General features: G+C 41.4%; 2 protein-coding genes across 5 annotated transcripts; both read right to left on the bottom strand.

Moving 5' to 3' along the window:
* Positions 1-293: 293 nt before the first annotated feature.
* LOC127773140 (importin subunit beta-1) lies at positions 294-5051 on the bottom strand. Of its 4 annotated transcripts, none has more exons than XM_052299165.1 (3): positions 4771-5051; positions 851-3277; positions 294-753 (listed from the first exon to the last, which is right to left on the bottom strand). In XM_052299165.1, the coding sequence occupies exons 2-3, from the start codon at positions 3259-3261 to the stop codon at positions 558-560; spliced, it is 2607 nt and encodes an 868-aa protein (XP_052155125.1). In that variant the 5' UTR covers positions 3262-3277; positions 4771-5051; the 3' UTR covers positions 294-557. The 4 variants fall into 4 exon arrangements, with proteins under 4 accessions (XP_052155125.1, XP_052155124.1, XP_052155127.1 ...); XM_052299164.1 differs by having other exon boundaries at positions 851-3272; XM_052299167.1 differs by having other exon boundaries at positions 4784-5051.
* Positions 5052-9564: 4513 nt separating this feature from the next.
* Positions 9565-14674, bottom strand: LOC127774640 (pentatricopeptide repeat-containing protein At2g30100, chloroplastic). The gene is made up of 2 exons (XM_052300920.1): positions 13822-14674; positions 9565-11663 (listed from the first exon to the last, which is right to left on the bottom strand). The coding sequence occupies exons 1-2, from the start codon at positions 14518-14520 to the stop codon at positions 10890-10892; spliced, it is 1473 nt and encodes a 490-aa protein (XP_052156880.1). The 5' UTR covers positions 14521-14674; the 3' UTR covers positions 9565-10889.
* Between the last annotated feature and the right edge of the window lie 2679 nt (positions 14675-17353).

Genomic DNA, 17353 nt, shown 5'->3' with positions numbered 1-17353 from the left:
CTGAACATGATAGAAGTATTAGAGCAGGTACAATAGCAGGATTTAGCAAGCTATAAGCCAGCTGCAAACATATTTTAAGAAGATAAATGAGGAAAGAAAAGAGCAGTAGGCTACAGATTTGTAGCCAGCTGTAGCACGGACTCCAAAAAGGAGTGTGTGTATGATATGTGGGACCAGATATTAATAGTGTACTATATAACTATTGTATGAATGAGCTAATAGGTTGACTATAGATAAATTAGAGCTAATAATTGGCTATACTATTAAACTTGCTCTTAGGCAGGCAGTAACATCAGCAGAATCGAATGGATAAACACCACAGGTAGAATACATTAACATTAACAGGTTTAGCTGTTCAAGACATTCAATGCCAGAATCCACCCACGCCAAATGCGACGCATAAACTGACTTGACAGACTGACGACAAAAGCACAGAAGAAGCCTACGACTGACGCTACATATATGTTGGTATCCTTTCGTTCAATCTGTGGCAAATGGTCTTGGCACAGCCACAAAAGAAACCTCCCCAATAACTGACAAAACAAAATAATCCCCTCTTAAGAAACCAGTGCTTGGTTTATCATTCCCTGGGCCCATGACGCGGTGTCCCTAACTTCATCATCCAAATCGTGGCACTCCCTCAGGAACTCAACATGGAAGAGGTTGCTTTTGAACAGATCCTTTGAGCTTGAGCCGAGTGTGTCCGCAAGATCCCCCAGGACAGCAACTGCAGCCTTTGTCACGCTCTCATCCCTGAAAGTATAAACACAAATGTAATGTATGTAAGCACTAAGCAGGTAAAAACTTAACAATATAATACAACATAAATTGCAATGTGCATGACATTAACCTGCTGCGGTCCTTGTAGACAGCTTCAGTGAACTGCAATAGATGGCTTGCATAGGGTATCATCAACTGAGCTTTTGCACCCTTTATACCCTGGAGTATGCCAGAGTAAGCTTCAAAGATTCCCCGTCTGAGCTGGTTACCATAATCAACCATATCCTCATCTGTATGGTCCAAAACAGCAAGAAGTTCGGCAGCTCCTTGAAGCATTGGCATAGCATAAGGAAGGTATTTCTCAAAATTATCACCAATAGCAAGAGCAATGTCTCCAAAGCATGAGAAAATCGGAGGCTTCACAGAACGATTAAGCATCGAGTTTGACAGGTCCTTGAGAAGAACAGTCATAATCCCATCACAGAAGGGCAAAATTTTATCTTCCAAGGCACGGCAAATATCACCCACCACTCCAACAGAGATGGAACAGACTTGGTACTCTTCATAATTCTGCAAGCCAGCTTCCAGATACTTGAAAAACTCAGGCATGTATTTCACAAAATCTGTACCAGTGGCATAAGCAAGAGCACCGATGGCAAGCATCGCTTCTTCGTGTACAGTAGAGCTGTGGCAAGCAAAAACACGCAGAAACAGAAACATCAACTGATCAGCAGTCTGGGCAATTATTGACTTAGCATCCGAGCTGCTCAATTTCTGAATGATGACCTGCAGTACACCACACAGTAATGCCTGAAGATCACTTTGCTTTTCCTTGTCACCAGATGAAAGTATATGGAGATCAAACGTCAGATTCAATCTCCTCATGATCTCCTGCAGTAACTGACCTATAATGCCTGACGTTTCAGATATGTTGCTGACTCTCACAATCTCATTCAATGCTTCATAAGCTGACGCACGAAGCCTGAAGTGGGTGGTATCAGCACGATCCGCCGCAGAAAGGAGAGCAGCAATGAGATTAGGAAGAAAAGGTGTAAGCACAGATGAAATCGACTCTGCGTCTTCATAACCTTGGGCAAGAAAATATATGGCTCCACAGACTTTCTCAGCCACATTTGGAACATCCTTACTACTTTCCAGCAAGACAGTCATGATACGAGTAAGGTTTGCGCTTGTTATAATTGGATTTGCACTGGCTGGAGAATGCAGGAGCTCAAATACCCTCCCAAGAGTCCATGCAGTGGTGTCCCTTACCTGACTATTCGGGTCTTTTGTTGTGTTCAGCAGGAAGTCAAGCCCAGCCTGTACCAGGGGAGCAAGTTTCTCCACAGATGGACCTTCAAGGATAGAACCAAATGCAAAAGTAGCTGCCTCACGACAATGCCAATCTGGTTTTGTGATGTTACCCTCAACAAAAGGCATCACAAGAGGCACAATCGCATCACCAACAGTTCTAGCAATGAGCCCAAGGCATGTCCCACCACTCATGGAAATGTTCCATACATTATCATCCTGATCTTGATCTTCCTCTTGCTTTAACAGAGTTTCTAGCAGCATCGGAACAAGTGAAGGGAGGGCCTTCTCAATGAAGCGATAATTTACAGTAGAATTAGCATCATCAGATCCCTCATATTCTTCTTGGAGCTCAATCTCTTCATCACAAATAGTGCTCCAGAACTCAATAGCTTGAAGTGCAACTGCTTCCTCATCTCCTTTGACAGCATTAGCTGTCAGGTTGAAAATGGTTTGCATATAAGGATCCAAGTGTACATAATATGTGGAAGCAATTGCAACAAGGCATTCAAAGGCTGCCTGCCTGATCTCCACTTCCTTCGATACAGCAGTATCACAAATTACCTTCATGATATAATTCCTTTCCATTTCATTTGCAAAGTTGCTCTCAGCAAAATCAAGAGCATTATATAGGGCTTTAACTGCTGCAAGACGGACTTCAGGGCTTAGCTCTGTCTGGTTCATTCCCTGGACAACAGCAGTTAGAACAGCATTCACCTGATCCTGCTCCAAGTGTTCAGGAGAAATCTCCTCACAGACATACCCTAAGGCCTCTAGAGTTGCTTGCTTTAGTGGAGCAGGTGCACCCTGTTGTGTCATGTTGCCCAATAATTTGGCAATGAGTTCTTGCCATTCACGCCGGGGGATCTCAATGGATGCAACCTTGGCAATGACTTGTGATGAGGTATGCCTAGCATCATGCACCGAAGATCCTAGCGTTATCAGCAAGGACTCCTTTATCTTCTGTTTGATTGATGGATCCAGGCTGACCCATTGCTGAATCAGTAGTTCCTTTTTTGCAGAATCCTTTGCATCCAAGGAGTTCTTAAGGATAATACCAGCAAGTCGTCTAGACTCTGGTGGTTTTTCATTATCCGAAAGTTCCACTGACAAGGAGAGAAGGAAGTTGGGAAGATTCTGCTCCTGGAACTGCTTGAGGTTCCCTTCTGCTACTGCCCGAAGGTTACCATCTGCAGATTGAGCTGATAGCAGGATTTGAGTGATATTCATGGCTGTACCAACTGTCCTAGCAGACATCAAAGAAACAGATTTTAGCTGTTAATCATGTTAAGCGAAAAACAATTACACAAACTTAATGAAAGGGCACATCAATTAACAATCCTAGCAACTAAAGGCCGTTGGGCCAGTTTGACCTAGCTTAGGGTCCTTCAGAATTCCTTTCCATCCACAGATACTTGCAAATTATGGTTACAAGATGTAGAACTATCACCATGCAACATTTATGTTATCCACATTAGCAACACAGTTAAGCTCTGCTAAAGATTATTCAAATTTAATTTACCCTTACTTAAAAATTGATTGTTTCCCATAAGAAAATCAAGTTACTCAGTTAAACAGTTGGATAAGCACCTCATTTGGCCATGAGTTTCATCTAAACAAGGGAACCAAGCTAAGTACAATTAACAATGCAAAGCTCAATTAGATTAACTATGCTGTGGGCAATTAGATATTCAACAGGCAGCTGCACAAGTACACTAAGTCAGCGGAACACATTAGATAAAATACGAATAACCAAATAAAAGGGCAACACCCTGACATACAATGAAGAAATTACTAAACCAAAGTAAACAGGTTGAATAGGTGAATATGCTATTAGTATCAGTATCTTGAACAGGCCAAATCAGTTTGTTATCAATCAACCATAAGAAAAGCAAACATATATGCTGTGGTATAAAAAAAAACCGGTCCACACAACATAGGCACAACATAAGCATGTGAATAGCCACAATAACCAGACCTTGGACATCCACAGGTATTATGTTTACACTGAACAGCACCACCCAGAAGCAACTCACAGAACAAAAAACACAAAATAACCTAAACAGCTAGCACAAGCGCAGGTAGACCTGGGCAGTATACAATGACATCTCGTGCCCTGAAGACCAACAATAAGAGATGGAACAGTATATTCAGTGCAAGGTCATCAGAAAATCAAAGGGGGTAAAATAGGCCCAATCAAATAGCGGGCGCTCATCTACACAAACTTAGTGGATGGAATATTGCAGAAAGATCTGTATTACCTTTCTTGCAACAATGAAGAGAAAAAATTAGGTCAAAGCGAATCCATACACACTTCCGCAGCACATGTTGACCTAAATCTTAACATCTAAAACCGTCAAAATGAGCACCCCTTCCCCTCCCTTCCAACTAGGGCAAAATCACTTGCAACACGCCTACCGCGAAATATATAACATGATAGTAACCTACCCACAGGAATGCTTATACTAGCATAAATAAGCAAAAACAAGGTTAAACCCCACCCTTCCCTCCTTCAACCAGCGAGATAATCCCCACAATATACGGCAGTGAATCCCAGGCGAACTGCAAAACCAGCGTTTCCATTTTACCGAAAGCAGAAGATTCGAGTGCCGTAGCTCACAGCGCGCGCAAGTGAAGAGAAAACGGATTAGGGTAAACTCCCCCCCATGAGAAGAAGAAGAAGAAAAAAAAATCATGGCACGGCGGATTCAATCCGTCAAAGAGAGAAGTAGACCGTACCAGCGGGAGATACCTTCCCGTGCAGATCTGGATCTCCGGCTCCGCTCCTCCGCTCCCCTCCGCTCTGACGAAGGAAAGAACAAGTGCCCTCCGGTCAGAGCACGGCGATGCCTGCGACGAAGGCGGCGGCGAGAGGAGGAGGAGGGGGATGCTGACGCGCTCGCCTGATTCCCGAACGGAATGGATGGAAGGAGCAGGAACTCTGCTCCGGCGGGCGGAGGAAGGGGGGAAGCGAGGAGGTGGGGGGATTTGAGGGGGGAGGAGGCGGCGGAGGCGGCTAGGGTTTACGACGCGGGCGGGCTCCGGGGTTTTGGAGGTGGGCTTTTGGGAGGGAGAGACGCGGGAGGGACGCGTGGCTTCATCCCAGCGGCCGCGACCGATCGGACGGCCGAGGGGGATCCTATCCGGTGGTCGCCCTTGCTGGGGAGATCGGACGGTCAGTGGTGGAGGTGCCTCCTTTTGAAATTCAAAAGGGACAAGAAAAGGTATACTATTTTGTACTCCTAACTCCTGAGGTTAATGGGGTTATTTTATTGCTAGTCATACGTCTAAATATTAGGCAAGTTTGATTAGCTTAGGCAGTTGTATAGGGAGTAGCTATACAACACTCGACAGTTTTTTAGATGAAAAACTTTTAAATATAACTATTATGTAACTATAGTGTAATTATATTGTAACTATTATGTAACTGCTATGGAACTACAGTATATTTAGTCTTTAACTCAGGTGTAACTCCCACTAAAGTGTAATGGAGCAAGTGTGTATGCTGCAGGTTTTGGGTTCGATCCCCATGGCGCGCTTGCAAAATTTTTCCATCTTCCTGCACCACCAGGCACGAACTGGGCTTACAAATTGGTGCAGACACGAATTGGGCTTGCAAATTTTTTTCTATCTTCTAGCACCGCCAGCACGAATCTTGGAGCCGGATCGAACGGACAAAAAAAGAAAAGTTTTCAGCGCTGAAAACTGTCGACAGTTAACTAGCAAAAACGTGCTTTTAATAAAGGGTCTATCTATATAAATCATGTGACACAAAATCAGAAATGTATCTTAGGCTTACTAATGACCTAAGATGTGACAATAATTTTGAACACTTAGGCTGTGTAGTTGCATGGTTAATTAAGTATTAATTATTATTTTTTGAAAAATAGATTAATATGATTTTTTAAAACAACTTTCATATAGAATTTTTTTGCATAAATCACACCGTTTAGCAGTTTGAAAATCGTGCGCGCGAAAAACGAGTGAGGTGGGTTGGGAAAATAGGGGGAAGAACACGGCCTTAATCTTAGACAAATGTGGCAAAAAAAAAATTTGGCAAATAGAGGAAAATTTTAGCAAATGAGTAAATTGACTGGAAAATATATAACAAAATTCTAAGTTGTGCGCAAGAGTATGTAGTGACCTTAGGTCACGGACAAATCAGGGATAGGTGGGAAAATAATATGTTCCCAAAAGTGAGATGACTCGAAGAGTAAAGTCTCATCTGTTGTATGGTATTATGATATCTCTGACCTCGTGTCTGATTACAAGATCGTGACCGGCTTATATAGCATCCGGAGGTACATGTGAGGTTACAATCCTACCCCTAACTATACATAGGAAGTTACAACAATACCTCTGTAAAGTTAGAAACCCTAATAGTATGGCGCCAGCTTGTAGGAGTGGTTAAAATGGTCCCCGCAGTATCTTCTTGAGTAATATTCCTCACTCAATGATATAATTTTCAGGCTTCATCCGCCATGGTCTAATGGTATTTTCCTCTTGTGGTAGGCTAGAATACTCCTTTCCAGACTAGCGTTCTTACCATGTTTGTCAGTCTTTTAGTATTTACTTGTCACATTAGGTCGAAAAGTTTTGCCACGAGTAAAAACCTCTTTTCCAAGTGGGTAAGAGTGTTTTGATCGAATATGAGGATGGTGTTTGCCTCTTGCTACAACAGAGTATTTGGAATCTAGATAAATTTGGTCAAGCCTTCAAAGGTGTATTAAATTATATTTGTCTCATAAATTTTTAGTTTTTTTAGTCTTAAACACCATTATGTTTGATCAAATTACGTTATATTCCGCTAAAAGGAAGTTTTTATAGGTTTAAATGTTTCACTATTATGTTTGGTCGAATCTACATATCTCAAGTTGGCGGTAATGTCGCCGTTTGATTGGACCAAGTAGCACAATGATTAGGTGGCATGTGTAAGAAAAAAAAAAAGGAGAGAAACAACAAACGTCGCATGTACGCATCCGCCTCCCCAGCGCTCCCTTTCCTCCATCTATCCAGCAACGTGCACGTACCGACGTACGCTTCCGCTTGGGCCATTGGCCCAAACGGCCTCCCCAACATAACCGCGCACAGCAACAGCAAGCCCACTTATCTCCTGGTTTTATCTTAACTTTCTTTAATGAAAAGCTAACGTTCTGGCTCACGTATATGTGTACGGTAACGTATACGTGAACAACTAAAAACAAAAATCATGAATAAACAACTAGCAAGACAAACTACAAATTTAGGATCTGTTTGGTACAACTTTAGCTTCATCCCCACCTCTCTTGAAGTCAGAGAGTCCAACCAAATAGTTTCAACTTCAATAAAAATAAAAAATTACAGTGGAGCTGGCTAAAGTTTTCTACAAAACAAACTAGAGAGGTGGAGTTGATTTAGACAGCTCCACAACTACACTCCAGACCCAATTCTTGTAATTAAATTTAAAAGTTAAAGTCTTACCAAATAGACCCTAATTAAAAGTGAAAATATAAACTAAAAGACATATAAAATAATAGATAAAATCATCGGATTTGAGCCCTCACTCCCACGGTCCCACCCATAGTCAATTCATACTCCTAATCTCTACTATTATAAAAATTGAAGATGTTTCCGCGGTCCGTAATCGGTGTTTGAGTCGGTTATAAAAATTGAAGATGTTTCCGTGGTTCGTCATCCGTGTTTGAGTCGGTTTTAATTTTATGTTTTGGTTTTAATCTATATCTCTTCTCTATCTCTACTATTATAAAAATTGAAGATGTTTTTGCTGGTATTTTGGTATGTCATCCGTGTATGAGTCGGTTTTTAAGTTCGTTTGCTTTTGGAAATACATATCCGTATTTGAGTCGGTTTTTAAGATCGTTCACTTTTGGTAATACAGAAGGAATCATATAAGAAACATGTTTAAAAAACTCGCATGCTAACTTGAGACGATCGGACTCCTAACTGTAGCTCATGATTTTCTAAAAATACATATATCCAAGTGAACTCCCACGGTGAATTTCATCTTAACTAAACCATATAACAATAATAAGATTAAAATTGACTTCACCCGTTGCAACGCACAGGCATTTTTTCTAGTAAAACATAAAATAGATTATGCTAGCTATTGTTGATAAAACTTCTGTTGAAAAAAAATATATTATGTTCTAATTTTTTAGATCATATAAGTTAGATAAAACACAAATTGCAGCAAAACATGAATTGTATTGAAAATTCATAAAATTTATTGAAAAATAGGATTCCGATTTTCTTAAAAAAATGTCAATAAATTTCACTATGATATGTTAGAGCATTGTAAATATTTAAATAATTATTACAGCTACACACGCAGGCTAATTAGCAAACACGCCAAAGGGTGCATTGATTTTCTAGTTCTGTTATATTTCACTAACAGCTAGGTTTTAAATGTTTGTAGTGGCATGTTTTAAAAGTTGTTAGGATAAGAATTTATGAAACTCAAATTCAAGTGGGAATGTTGCGAGAACACTATCCAAGTGGGTTTTATGAAACTCAAATTCAATATCGGAATGCATGTAGATAAATATCATGGTATTTGTTGATTGTGCTTATATTTCATATTGTTTCACCAAATTGCAAGACCCAGAAACTTTTTGGAAAATAGTTTCAACTAAAATATAAAATAGTCCATATTTGGTCTCTCAATTGTGGTATCAGTTCATTCATCTCTCAAATATGAAATCGGTTGCTGCTGGTCTCTCAAAACCATATGTACTATGACTTATATAAATCATACGTATTATGTCTTGTGGTACACAAGCACATGTTTTATTGTCCAAGTGTTTCATAAAATCTCACCCTTATTCAAATCATAACTGATTTTAGAGTAAATTTCAGGTAACCAAGGGTATTATGGTCATAGTTACAGAAACCACAGGGATTTTAGCATATGGCACATAACCCTTAGTATTATGATTATAGTGTTTCATAAAACCACACACATTGACCAAATTGATCTTTGACCCCATCACGTTTATGAGTTCTAAAGTCAAATATGAATTATATGATCCATCGTATAAAAGTCTCGTAGTCACATATGTCAAGCATTTTCTTAATTTTGCTATAGAAGTAACTCAAAATAGTTAATGGTGTGGTTTTATAAAACTATAAAAACATAATACCTAGGGTTATGCGTTACGTGTCAAAACATATGTGGGTTTGTGCAACTTAGACTATGATACCTTGGTTTTATGAAATTTACTCTCAATTTTATTATGTTTGGAGCATTATTTTTTTTTAAAAAAAAGTAGTGAAGAGTTAAACCAATAACCTTGACTAAAAATCATCAATTAAAAAGTTATTAGATTATACTTTAAAATTCTAAGTGTATGCTCAACAAACATGTATGGGTGGGTTTTCTGAAACTTTAGAAACATAATACATGGTTATGTACCACCAATCATAATATTTGAGGTTTTATGTAACTTTGACTATACACACATGAAATTTACTCATTTCTTTATTGGGATGGTTCAAAACAACAAGATTGTTCCGTTTTTCTTTTATAATAGATCAGTTTCGGTAGTTGCTGCATGCATGGTTTGATTCGATGTACTACTGTTTGATTTATTACATACATTGGAGATGCCAATGACATGGCATTCCGATTTGTTAATGTAGACTCAACCAAAAAAAACCACCCTAGTTTATCGGTGGGACGAAATGTGAATGATCTTAAGAGTATGAACAAAACTATGACCAGGTCATCTTCTCACAAAGAGATGTCTTATTTCTCCTTTCTCTTCCCTATGTTTAAAAACATAAGGAACTCGAGATTTATTTCCTCCAAGCTTGCTAGTATCCACCACTAGTTGGGCACTACTAAGCAGATGTCCTCACTTATCATCTCCGTCTAACTTCTACTATGTTGCTTCCTCGTTTGGGGGTAGTACTCAACTTACCTACCTGCAGCTGCACAACCACAATAGAGCTCTATTGCTGGTTACTTCAGCTACAGAACAGCAACAGCCGCAGCCAGCTAAACCATTGAGGGCCTTTGACCTCTCTCAACCCCATCAGTGTAGTTGGACCAATTTGAACTCAAACATAAGCTTCCTTTGGTACACATGAGTTTTTTTCCTTGATTTGTATGAAAAATGAGCTCCTTGATGTAAAATCCCTGGAAATAACCATGAAATTCCTACCCGTCCAAGGATGCCCACTACAGATATTGTACTGCTGGATCGCTCAATAAGAATTTAAGAAGTGAGCATAGCTCACCTGATGGAAGGTGTGTGTTCAGCTTCATCCTCCAAGTTCAGCTTCAGTAAGCAGTACGCTTCATTCTTTTTTAAGATGAAAAACCCTACTACCTAATAAACTAAACTAGGAATCGTGAATTCGCGATGCAGATGACCTCTCTTCCTATCGTACCTCACCTGCAGTGCATATCTCTGCTCGGTCGCCACTGCCACGCCATGCCAGTCCTGATGTATATGTTACATTTAACTTTACAAGTTGCTCCCTTTTCTTTTCCCATATATACCAGGACTATACAATTAGAAGGTCCGAAAGGCAAAGTGTACATTGATCGACAGTCTCGTGTACGATACCCTACACCAACTATTGTCCTTGTTTCACCACCAACCGGTGATGGCAGCACTGAAGATTTACAAATTCTGTATGTACTCTCGTAGTCTCGTCCAACAAATAGCTCCGACGAGGATGAACAACTCGTATCGAGCTCCTTTTCAGCCAAAAATATACAAGGAACCGTAAATATGTAACAGCTGCTTCACCCTCCCAGTCAGAGTCTTCTAGCGTCTCCTTCACCAGAGCCCTCAAAAGCATTTGAAGCTCCAGCTTCACATGAGCATAAGTAACTTCAGAGCCAGATAGGCTCACAGCATGTGCATCATCCATAGTTTGAACTTGCGCACGTATAGATATATGACGCATGGTCCAATCAGATCAGTTTCGGAGAGTCGCTTGCAGAGTTTCATGTAGGACTCCAGGCTGCCAGATTCCTGTATGTTTCTCCGCAGGGCGGTCAGCACAGCTGCTCTGTCTAGGTACTCTGGATACAAGCCCATGTCAAGCATCTTCATGAGTGTTTCCGAGGCCTCCAGATAAAAGCCGCCTTTGACATAGCCTCGTAGAAGCCATGACAGAGACTTCTTCCTTCTTCCAGCACTGGTTGACTCAACTCCAGCGAGCAATCGACGGACGGCAGCAACTTCTCCCTGAGAAGCGCAGATGGCCAAAACAACATCATAGAGCTGTGTGTCAGGTTCCCTACCAAGAAGCTTCATTTCCCAAAGTTGGTGCTCAGCTTCTAAGCCACAACCAGCGCAAGTGTACAATGAAAGGAGCCTCTCGTGCACAAGTCCTAGGACATCACTGCTGCCTTCCTCAATTGCCCATTTTGATAAAAGAACACCATCACTTAATAATTCAGATTGGTAATTTTCAATACTATGCATAGTCTCAGAGTCAAGTTTGGAAATCGAGCCCTCCTTCACCGATGAATTCAATTTCCGCAATGCCTTTGAGAATTCCTTTTGTTCTTTAACCAAGGCAGTCAACCCAATAAGATAACTATACACTTCAGGTTGCAAGCCACTCTCCTTAAATTCAATGATCAATTTAACAGCATCCCGGTAATCCCCATCCATCTATCAGAAGAAAAGTAAAATAAAGCATTAAACAAATTGGCACCAAGAGATATATGTGAGATAGCATGGGATAGTGTTCACAAGCAGGAAGGACATATTAAGTACATAAGCTACCACAGACATATACCAAAGAAAATAGAGAATGACTAGTAACTTTGTGAAAAGAACTGTCCATTTAGTATTTTAGTAGCATCGGGACACAGCTTGTTTTTATACTGGTAATGCCGTGAACCTAAGTCATCCCGACAAACAAGTACTTGTTGACACTTAAATTATCACACCATTGCCCCCGAAAGAATATTGAATGCTTGTTAAGTATAGAATGATCCTCTAAGAATTCAAGTAGCATGGGTCAAACAAAATTTAAATAATATAAGATGAATGCCATCAGTCTAAGTTACCCAAACCAAAAGGACCGCTTAGTTATGGAAGACTAGAGAAGGGTTAAAATACAATAGAACTAGACTGGTTATAGTATACCGCTCTAATATCAAAATGTTTCAGTCAAGTTCATCCCTCAAAAAAGTAAAATCCTTCAGCGCACTTAATACTCTTAGGTTTCTTGCTGTAAAGGTACAGAAAAGATGGATCCCAATAATAAGAATCGCTATTTCATAGTGCTGCAGGTTTACTATTTAATATCTTGCTGTGTTGCAGTAGTATTCATTATTCAACGATAAAAAACAATTTATTCAAAATGATGCAGCAGAAAGCCCTAAAGCAGTGATACACTGGTCTCTGCAGGTACTCTCAATGTATTCTGAAAAAGAAATTTAGAGACACCTCAAGTAGGGTTTGTTTGGCTTGTAGACCCAACTTATACCTGCAAAATATTGAGCCCCAGTTCAAGTCTCCTAAAGGTTGGTTTTATCATTTGCCTGCCCCAAGGAACATCGTAATACCACAAAAAAATTATAATTCAAAATTGGACATTTTCCGCTGCAAAATTGTCCCCACTCTCTTTCTTAAAAAATAATCCATGATGACTAACAAATCCTTGTTTGATTCATTATCAAAGGCGAGTTCGGTTGGTACAACCCCAGGAATGAGCGTGGGTAATCCATGGGCAGCCAATGACCATACTGAAAATGCTTTTTTTTTTTCACTAGCTTTGAAGAAAAAAGGTGCATTAGTTCAGTTAGTGGATCAATGGGTACCTATAGGTGGACTCACTCCCATCACAACACAACCCAGAACTCACCAGCAATGTGGGGCTAAGAAAAAAGATCACTTATGTCTACTTAGCAACCAGCTTCCAAATTATTGGGCAACCAAAAATTTGAAACCAATGTGGTCCCTACTTGTCATAGAGATAGGTGGATAGGATTTTTCCAGCAATAATCTGCAAGGTGCTAGCCAAAAATCTAGCAAGTTTTCTTAAAGCATGGCCAAATGCCCAAATTACATGGGACCAAAATCGAATTTTGGAAGAGAACTAAACAACAGCTCAACAATGGGAATAACCAACAATTGGATCAGGAAACCTGACACACCCAAACTTTTGTGATGAAACCAACATATATATTACCAATGTTAACTCCTTTGTTAAAACTTTTTGAGGATGATACGCATGCTGGCTAACAAAATAATTATATGAAACTCAATAAACTACAGTACATCTAAACAAGTGATCAATGTGGGGATTTAGTTGTTATGATTATTTTATAGGATAACACGTGATTAATTGATACGTTATTCTAACAACATATAATACAAACAGCCATGAGATATCAGATCTACCAGAAGCGCATATTATAATGATCGGTTTAAAGTACTGTACACCTAATGTGCACATTGATTTAAAGACAAGAAAGCTGATATCCCAACCACCTATTAAATACTACAAATTATCTTCACATATAGTAGTAGTGATGTAGAGCAGGTCAACAATTCAGAATCAAAACAAGGATGCGACCTAACCGATGCCTAGTACACAGATACACATGATGTATTATGTCAACCTCGTGATTTCGAGAAGTCTAAGTTCTCAGCACAGTAGCAGTAGCACACAGTTTAAAGAACCAAGAGATACAGTAACCCAGGCTAGTACACATCAACCGCACAAACAATTCAATTGAGATATACAAGCATAGAAATGGGTAAAAAAAATCACTTAAAAAAAGAGGGTAAAATTGAAAGGGGGAAGAAATCCAATTACCATCATCCTCCACGCGAGGTATCCGACGGGCCCTCCGCGCTCGCCGTCGCTAGCACCGCCGTACTCCCCTCCGTCGCCGACGCCGACGCCGACGCCGACGCCCCCTCTCCTGAGGACGTCCCTGACGAAGTCGACGGCGCTGCCCCTGTCGCCGCGGTCCCAGTAGAGCGCGACGGCCTTCTCGACGAGGCTGAACCCGGGGCGGAGCCCGACGCAGTCCATCTCCCCGAGCAGCGCGGCGACGTCGGCGACGTCCCCGCCGCCGCCCACGAGGCGCTCGATCCACCCGCAGGCGATGGCGGCCATGAGCTCCATGGTCTCCCCGTCGACGCGGTTGGCGCGGCGGAGCCAGTCGAACACCTCGAGCGCGCAGTAGGCGTCGCGGCCCTCCTGCGCGAAGTAGACGAGCACCAGCTGCAGCTCCCGCGGGGACAGCGCCGCGAGCTGCGCCGACGCCGCCGCCGCGGCGTCCTCCCCTTCCCCCGCGAACGCCGGCTCCCGCTCGAGGTGCTCGATGGCGGCGGCGAGCAGCCCGCCGCCGCCGCCGCCATCGAGGCCCAGCTCGGCGGTGGTGTCGGCGACGACGCGGTCGAGGCGCAGGGAGCGCGGGGCCGGGGGTGGCGGGCGGAGGGAGACGCGGGGGCGAGGGGAGGGGAGGGAGATGTGGGGGAAGGCGGCGGCGCGGGAGGAGAGGGCCATGGTGGGGGTGGGGGATTGGGGTGGAGCGAGCTAGGGATGGGACTGGGAGGGCATTGGGATTGGGGGATTTGGGGAGGTTTGGGAGAGGCGGAGAGGGAGAGAGGAGAGGAGGAGAAGCGGAGACGTGGGCGAAGGCGCAAGGTCGAGGGGAGGGAGGGAGGAATGAATAGGGTGGGGCTGGGGAGTGGATAGCTGGGTGGCCGGCTGCACGGACGGCCGACGCTTGTCGCGTGCGTGCCGCTTGGCGTTTGGCGTGAAAACGCTCGCCGGTATCACCTCCACCTTCGTAAATGCAGAACCAATAAAAATATTTTTTCCTACCGGATAATTTTCTTTTCCATTTTCAATTGATAATAATGCTGTCAATAGTACAGCTACTCGCTCTAAAAATTCCTCCATCCTAAAATAAATCAACATATTAATACTTAGATATGATACTTCATATTACGTATTAGTATAACAAATCTAAACATATATCCATCCAAATTCGTTGAACTATAAAGTGTCACATCCAACTATAGATTGATTTATTTTGGATGAAAGGAGTAAAAGATAATATATACAAAGAAAAAAAATACAAGAAATATCATTAACAAGCGCCCAATTTTAAGAAATACATCAATAAGTGCAAGTTACATGAAATGTCATCGCATAAAAGTAACATTGTTTTAGAAGTACCATCGCTAATAGGGTCATCCCTCCAGTAAGTGCTATATAATGAAAAGTACATTTAATGGCGTGGGATGGATGGGACCCTAACGGCGATAGCATTTCTAGGACAAATTTGCTTGTATGATAATATTTCTGGGACAAAGTCGCTTATGCGATGACATTTCATGTAACTCGCACTATTTGATGGTATTTTATATGACTTCAGTGTTTGTCATTGGCATTCTCTTAGATTCTCTCTATGTATAAGTACCTCTATGTAATGTCCTATAGTACTACTTTTTATCTGTGTAATGTAACCAGCCACTAGTGTGTCATCGTAGGCTCTTTGGATTAAGCAACACTGCATGCAGACATGAGAGGCTATGCTTAGCTGGTGCTTAATCTAGCGCTCGCTTTTATCTCTCTTTACCCTCTCTTTCTTCCCAATCATCTTGTATTTGACGTGTTTATTATTAGAACCAACTAAAATAAGCTATTGCACATGCTCTAACTACTATATTTTCGGTAATTTTGATCGCTTCAGGTATGTCCACAGGAATATCCACCTCTACAAGGGTGTGTTTGGTTGCTCGAACAACCTTAGCCTAGCTCGTATCCCCATCTAAGCTAATCGCAACCAACTCTAAGCTTATGTAATTGGCCTTATTTGGTTATCTGCATTAGTTTAGCCTATATGAGCTGATATGTTATTTGGTTGTTGTATCATATGATGCTGTATACAAAAGATGTTGTTTGGTTGGTCGAGTTTATCCATTTTTTTCTTTTCAACTTTGTTGGCAATTTCAGTTTAACGGTAAATTGAATGAATTTCATTGTAGCATAGGAGTAGCTTTTATAAAGAATTACTGGATTTTGTTACCAACTTTGGAGGTTTGGATCTCAATCCAACGAGAGTGTATTCTAAACTCTCGAGGAGACATCCCCTCACTGTTTGTATCGTATTCAAATGGTTATGAAAAAATTCAACAAGATATATTAATATATGATAGATCACTTCACAAACATGCTTCAATATGAATGTGGGTAATGCTAGAATGACTTACATTGTGAAATGGAGGGAGTAGTTAAAATCAAACTTCTATATAAGCTACGATAAAAAAACAAATTAAACTATTGCTAGTCAATATAAATTCAGAAGTTAAATTTAATTTTATATTTTTCTGAAGTGATTTATTAGATATTAATCTATGCTGTTAATTTTTTTTTCTATAAATATCTTTACCTATTATAAAAGTTTAAGATGTTTTTGCCAAATTATTTGGTCCGTCAATTAGAATCCCAATCGCTTCCCTCGTCGTTTTTTTTCAGCCTAAGCATATGTTTCCTTTTTTTGTTCTCATGACCGTAACGCATCGTCACCTACTATTCGTTTTTTTCGTGTCTCCTTTTTTTTCGACTCGTTTTGTCGTGTTTTTTTTGCTGTTTTTATCCGGTTTCTTTTTCTTCGTTGTTTGTTTTTTCCCGATTCGGTTTTTTTGCTAGGTTTCTTTTTCGCTTTTTTCAACCGGTTTTTTTACTCATCCGATCTGTTGCATGCTTCCGTCGTCGGACCAAACCCTTACGCCGCCGCCACTTCGATCTGTCTCCCCATGCGTTTTCTCCTTCAACTGATTGCAAAAATTGATTCTCCACTCCTCTCTCATCATTTTTCTCATGATTTCTCCTTTCGATTCGGTTTTAAATATCTAGATTTATCAGTCACTAATTATGGTCGGCCGACCTTTTTATCCCAATTTTGTGAATTCATTTTGATTTTGGGAAAACCAAAAGAGGATATTGAGTGTATAAGTTGAGAGATAAAAAAAAGATTCGACCGAATTTAATAGGGATTGCTCGCGATCTTTCTCCAAGCCCGCTGATTCCACCCCTCTCTTTAAACCACCACCGCCGAATTCCCTCACAGCCATCATCGTCGCGATTGCCACCGATCCCCCACCTCGGGTTCATGTCGCGGTGACCGAGCCCCCGCCGACCATCGTGCCGTGCCACCCTGCCTTGCCCTAGCGCCATCGCTGATTCGTTTCATTGAGATCTAGCCGCCGGCTTCGTGCCGCCCGAGAGCAGGAAGAACGCGGGGTTGGTGTGAGGGATCCTCGGCTCGATCGAGGTGCAGCCCATGCTAATTAACGGTGCCGCCGCAGCCATCTTCATCATCACCGGC

Source organism: Oryza glaberrima, chromosome 5 (assembly GCF_000147395.1).
Source record: "Oryza glaberrima chromosome 5, OglaRS2, whole genome shotgun sequence".
Classification (NCBI taxonomy): domain Eukaryota; kingdom Viridiplantae; phylum Streptophyta; class Magnoliopsida; order Poales; family Poaceae; genus Oryza; species Oryza glaberrima.
The sequence above is the reverse complement of the archived record's forward strand: the minus strand, read 5'-3'. Positions and strand labels throughout refer to the sequence as shown.

Excerpts from the sequence above, each read along its gene's own strand:
- LOC127773140 (XM_052299165.1), bottom strand. The coding sequence starts at position 3,261 with ATGAATATCACTCAAATCCTGCTATCAGCTCAATCTGCAGATGGTAAC. Across the intron at positions 754-850 it reads GTCTACAAGGACCGCAGCAG|GGATGAGAGCGTGACAAAGG; the intron begins GTTAATGTCATG and ends TTATACTTTCAG.
- LOC127774640 (XM_052300920.1), bottom strand. The coding sequence starts at position 14,520 with ATGGCCCTCTCCTCCCGCGCCGCCGCCTTCCCCCACATCTCCCTCCCC. Across the intron at positions 11,664-13,821 it reads ACCTCGCGTGGAGGATGATG|ATGGATGGGGATTACCGGGA; the intron begins GTAATTGGATTT and ends TTCTTCTGATAG.